We start from the raw sequence: 5,996 nt of genomic DNA, 5'->3' as shown, positions 1-5,996 counted from the left end.
ATCTCTACGCCTCTCGATCTCTCTCTCTGCGTCTCTGGCGCTCTGCCCCGGTCTCTCTCTCCCCTTCTCTCCTCTCTAGTGCGCCTCTCCTCCTGGGCGAGAACACGCTCCCCGCCGGCGCGCCCAGACCCGCCTCCGCCCCCGGCGCCCCGGACCAGCCCGGGCCTGCGCCTTTAAGGGCAGGCGGCGGGGGGCGGGGTCCCGGTGCCCCGCCCTGCCCGCCCCTCCCCCTGACGTCCCCTTCCTATCCCCAGCCCCTCACCCGCCTCCCCTCCGCCGCCGCCTGGGCGGCTCCGCGCCCCCTCCGCGGCCCCCGCCCGCCCGCCTGCCCGCGCCCCCATGGGCGGCCCGGGGTCCCCGACTGCACGGGGCCACTAGGACCCTCGGGCCCTTCCCCTCCCCCGCTGTCCTCTCTTCCGCGGCGCGGGGACCGGGCGTTCTTGGCGCCCAGCTTTTGGCTCGCCGTCCCAGGCCGGCGGGGGGGAAGCGGGAAGAGAGGGACCCGGACCCCCGCCCCCCCCCACCCCGGCCGCCCCTGCCCCCCGGGACCCGGAGAAGATGTCTTCGCGGACGGTGCTGGCCCCGGGCAACGATCGGAACTCGGACACGGTGAGTGGGGCCCGGCCCCTTGGGGAGCCCTGGCTGGGTCCAGCCGCCAAACCCTTCGCCCCGCTGTGCCCCTCGCCCCGCGAGCCCCTACCCTCGTTTCCTGGGCTCGACCCAGCTCGTCACCTCTCGACCCCTCCCAGACTTCCAGGCCTCTCGGCCCTCCCCACCTTTTCCAGCCCAGCCCGACCCCTGGGGGCGCCCCTCTCTCGGGACCCCTCTCTTGTCCCCGTGCAGACCGCTTCCGCTCGGGTCTGTTCCCTCCAGGAAGCCCCCTCCCCTGCTTCCAGGAGCCCCTCCCTTCTCTCGCGCGTGCTAAGCCCTTTCCCCTCCAGGCTGTCCGCGTCCGACACCTCGCCCCCTCCCGGATTTGCAGGGCCCCTGACCGACCCCCCAAGGCCCGGCCCTGGCTCTCCCAGCAGGGCCTGGCCCAGTCCTGCCTCTGGCTCTGGCCTTCCCTATCTGGGGCTGGGTGCCGGCTCCCCAGGAGCCCCCCTTCTCTCATTGCCAGTCCTCTGCCCCTCCAGGACGCACCCGGGGCGCCTGTGGGCAGCCTCTGGCAGGAAGCTGATTTCCACCTCTCCTGGGCCCCGGCCCTTTTCTGGCTTCTTCAAGGTCTCTCCTGTCCCAGGCCTGGTCCCCATCTTCCACGCAGCTCTGTCCCTAGATCCCAGCGCTCCGGGGCCCCCAGATGCCACCTGGACCCTTTCTGGTCTCTTCCTCTCCCAGGAAGCCTTGGCCTCCAACTTCCAGGCCCCCACCTCACCAAGGCTCGTATTTCTAGGCCCTGGACCAGTCTGACTCCAGGCCTCATCCGCCCTCTATCAACTTCTCAGCTTCAGGCAAGCCCCTTCCCCAACCCCCAATCTCTCGACCCCATGCTAGGCCAAACTCAGGCCCCTTCCCCACAAACCACCGTCCTTTCTCCTGCCGCAGTACCTCCTCCTTCCTTGCTGGGGGTCTGGCCTCCCAAGGAAGCCCCCTCCTCAGCTTCAGAGGCCTTCCTCAGCTACAGGGCCTGGCCCCAGATCCTTCTTCCAGAAAACTCCTGGACCTGAAGCCTCTCATCTTGCCCTGACTTCAAGCCCCTCATCTTGCCCTGGCTTCAAGCCCTTTTCCCTTGGGGTCAATCTGTTGGAAGCCTTCTCCCCAAATTTCTAGACCCCTTGACCTCCCCCAGGGCTCCGCCTTTATTTGTCTGTGCTGCTCCTTGCCCAAGAAACCCCTACCCCATGCTTCCAGGCCCCCCAGACCTTTCTCTAGTTTCAAGGACTGCTCCTAGAAACCCCCTTCTCTGACTCCTAGGAGCTTCCCAAGACCCAGGGATTCCTGGCCTCTGACTTCCACTGCCCCAATGGCTTTATCACTTTCCACCATTCCCAGGCGCCCCCTGCCCCTACACTGTTTCCCAGAGAGTCCCAGGGAGGCCCCTCCCCATCTCCTGTGTCTCTGATCACTCTGATCACTTCCAAAGACCTGCCCACCACCCAATCCTAGACGTCTCCCCAGCTGGGATCTTTGTGTCTTTCTCCAAATCCTTCTGCCAGGTCCCTGTTCCCCTTCCCCCTGTTTCCCTCACCTCTGACAGACCGGCCCCCCGCACACACACACCATCAGAGATTTATATCTGTCCCTTCCTCATCTTGCAGATCCCTCCCTCACAAAGACCACCCCTATCATCACTATGGGCCAGAACTCCAATGTGGAGTCTAATGAAATGCCCACCACCTCTGCTCCTTGGTCACTACAATCTACAGTGAGGTGCTAGGGACTCCACAGTCCTGGGTTCCAATGCTGGCATGGCCAGCTGGTTTGCCTTGTGTCCTCAGAAAACCAGTTCTCCCTTTCTGAGCCTCAGTTTCCTGCCCTGGAAAATAGGGGTGACCGCTTGAGTGCCTCCTTGGCTTACTCGATTCAGGCGAAGCCTGGCACCTAGGAAGCACTCCACAAATGCCAGCTGCTATTGTGGCTGTGGGTATGAGTCAGACGGCCCGTGGATTCTCAGCTCAGGGCTGTTATTAGTTGTTGAGTGAGGCTGCAGATTCACTCCCAGCTTGCAGCCTCAGTTTCCTTATCTCTAAATCGGGTTGCTGATGGCCCTCCGCTGTTAGGGATGTTTGCAGGAGCCAATGACGTGATGTGACTAAGGTGCACAGGGCCTGGCATGTGTCGTGGCTGTTGTGGTTATTAGTGCTAGTTTAATTGTTCAGATAAACTTGGGTTCATATCCTGCTTCTGTCCCTCCCTGGCTGTGTGACCTCGGGCAAGTAACCTCACCTCTCTGAGCCTTGGTTTCCTTGTCTGTTAAGTGGAACGCCTGATGACGACTTGCTGTTCCCTGGGTTGTTAAGATGCGTGCATGGTGCGGATTTGAGGATGGCTAATCCCCTTTTCTCTCCTCCAACTCTTGTCACTAAGACCTGCTTGTCAGTCCTGATGGGGAGTCACCTGCCTGCCTCTGGAATGGGAGGTTGCAGCCCCCTCTCCTGTTACCTGGTTACCATGGCTACAGCCACGTAGGGTCATGCTCCCCCACCCCAAGTTCCAGGGCCCCCCACCAGGGGGCCAGCCTCCCCAGGTTCCCTAGCAACAGGCCTGGGTGTTGGGGCGCCAGCCGGGCGAGAGGGAGCCAGGCCAGCTGGTGGTGCAGGCCAATTTTAGCTCCCACCCCCGGCCCCCAGGGGCTTTGTTACCCACTGCCCCAGCTGCCCCTCGCAGGGGTCCCTCAGCCATGCTGCCTTCAATGTGGTGCCATCCCACCTCCAGCTGGCTGCCCTGGTGCCACCTGATGGGGGTTCTTCTCCAGGTCCTTATCTCGGTGGGGATCGGAGGCCTTATCTCCAGGATCTCCACCTGCCTCCCTGGTCTCTGCCGGGAGGAAGCCTGGAGCAGTGGGGAAGCCTGGCTCAGCACTCAGGAGGAATCAACAGGCTGGGGTTCGCATCCCAGCACTCTGCTCCATCTGCCCTGTGACCTTGGGGAGGGGCTCCCCCTACCTGAGCCTGGGGGTCCCCATCTGGAGACTGCAGATCATAATTGGACCCACATTGGAGGCCAGGGTGAGGGCACGGCAGGCAGTGGCAGACGCATGGTTGGAGCCCTGGCCGTGGTGGTTGGAACTGCCCAGCCGTGGGGAGATTGTCTTTCTGCCCCTGTGAATGGACTGTGTGACCTTTATGTAGCATCTTCCCTCTCCAAGGCTCCGTTTCTCTGCTGGAACATGGAGTCACTCACTGGGCTACTGCAGGAATCAAGTGTAGGCGAGTTGCCTGTTTACACAGGACTTGGTCCATAGCATGAGCTGCTTTGTAGAAATGGTTCATGACCCAACGTGGTAGCTCACACCTATAATCCCAGCACTTTGGGAGACCCAGGCAGGAGGATGGCTTGAGCCTGGGAGCTGAAGACTAGCCCGGGCAACATAACAAGACTCCATCTCTACAAAAATATTTAAAAATTCGCTGTGTGTCGTGGGGCACTCCTGTGGTCTCAGTTACTCGGGAGCCTGAGGTGGGAGGAGCTGCTTGAACCCAGGCAGTTGAGGCTGCAGTGAGCCTTGATTGCACCACTGCACTTCAGCCTGGGCAACAGAGCAAGATCCTGTCTCAAAAAAACAAAAAAGGTTCAGGTGTGAGAGGCAGTGTGGTGTTGTAACAGAGAAGAGCATCAAGACTGGTGAAAACTACAGGGCATGGTGGCTTACCCCTGTAATCCCAGCACTTTAGGAGACTGAGGCAGACGGATCACTTGAGGTCAGGAGTTCAAGACCAGCCTGGCCAACATGGTAGTAGTCTTTACTAAAAATACAAAAATTAGCCAGGCGTGGTGGTGGGCACCTGTAATCCCAGCTACTCGGGAGGCTGAGGCAGGAGAATTGCTTGAACCTGGGAGGTGGAGATTGCAGTGAGTTGAGATGGCGCCACTGCACTCCAGCCTGGGCAACAAGAGTGAAGCCCCATCAAAAAAAAAAAAAAAGACTAGCGGAAGCTGTTTGGGTTCAGATCTTGGGTCTGGACCTCAGTTTCCCCACCTGTAAAGTGGAGATGATAGTGTGGTAATGGCCTCATATTGCATCAATGACCAACATTAATTAAATGTTAGTTGTTGCTATCAAGTGGCCCGGCAGTGCCTTTCTCAGAGACTTGGGACACCAGCCTATCAGCCTCCTGGCCTTTCTTCCTCCCCTCCTGTTGTCCTCCTGCTTCCCACTCCCAGCTGGAAGGGCACAGGCAGAACTGCCTTGGCAGGGGGCCTCAGGCACCCCGAGTCCCGGCACCCTGAGTCCCAGCCCTGAAAGGGAGACACAGTCCCTGGGGCTTCCAATCAGGCCAGGGCAGCTTGGAGCAGGCAGGTGACCTGTGGGGGAGAGAGGCAGGGAGGGGCAGGACAGTAGGAACAGAACATCCGGAGGAGAGAAGCCATGGTGTGGGAGACAGCAAGTCAGGGGCTGCTCAGACCCTGGGTTTTTTGGGGGGTGGCAGAAGCAACAATGTTTCCCATGGAAGGAGGATAACAGGGATTCAGCCAGGTCTCAGGGCCAGTGAAAGACTTGGTTATCCGCAGGGGGTGGTGTCTCACGCCTGTAATCCCAGCACTTTGGGAGGCCGAGGTGGGTGGATCACTTGAGGTCAGGAGTTCAAGACCAACCTAGCCAACATGATGAAACTCCGTTCCTACTAAAAATACAAACTTAGCCAGGCATGGTGGCACATGCCTGTGATCCCAGCTACTCGGGAAGTCTGAGGCAGGAGAATTGCTTGAACCCAGGAGGTGGAGGTTGCAGTGAACCAAATCCCGCCACTGCACTCCAGCCTGGGCAACAAGAGCGAAACTCTGTCCAAAAAACAAACAAACAAAAAGACTTGGTTACAATGTTTGGAGTCCAATCTGGGGCAACAGTGATTGGGATAAAATGTTAGGGGCATTCCACTGGGAATCAAATGTTGCCATTTGGGTTTGAAGTAGAATTTGGTGGCTGGACAGGAGACAGTCGATGGGTCAAATAGCATGTCAGGACCAGTGGTGGTGGAGGAGGAGCCTCGAGTCCAGATTGAGGTCAGTGTTGATTGGGGTTGAGGGCAGTCTCATTTAGAGCAAAATATCGCAGAGGTGATCCAGGCTCCAGGACAGGCATATCCTGCTTTTTCGCACTTTGCCTTATCAAACTTCACAGATTACTGTGTTTTCTACGAATTGAAGGTTTCTGACTACCCTGCGTTGAGCAAGCCTGTAGCCTCCATTTTTCCAACAGCCTGTGTACCATTCATGTCTCTGTCGCATTTTGGTAATTCACACAATATTTCAAACTTTTTCATCATTATTATAATAGCTGTTATGGTGATCTGTGATCAGTGATGTTTTTTCTTTTCTTTTTTTTTTTTTTTTTTTTT

At 58.5% G+C, this 5,996-nt stretch overlaps 1 protein-coding gene across 1 annotated transcript in view; it reads left to right on the top strand.

The window, feature by feature from the left end:
- The first annotated feature begins 280 nt into the window (after positions 1-280).
- The window catches only part of MARK4 (microtubule affinity regulating kinase 4), a 56,563-nt gene continuing 50,847 nt past the window's right edge, over positions 281-5,996 (top strand). Inside the window, 1 exon segment of the mRNA XM_017874278.1 lies at positions 281-609. Coding sequence (XP_017729767.1) covers positions 559-609 — 51 coding nt within the window. The 5' untranslated portion in view covers positions 281-558.

Source organism: Rhinopithecus bieti, unplaced genomic scaffold (assembly GCF_001698545.2).
Source record: "Rhinopithecus bieti isolate Rb0 unplaced genomic scaffold, ASM169854v2 scaffold_7888, whole genome shotgun sequence".
Lineage (NCBI taxonomy): Eukaryota > Metazoa > Chordata > Mammalia > Primates > Cercopithecidae > Rhinopithecus > Rhinopithecus bieti.
This window is presented reverse-complemented; position numbering and strand designations above follow the sequence as displayed.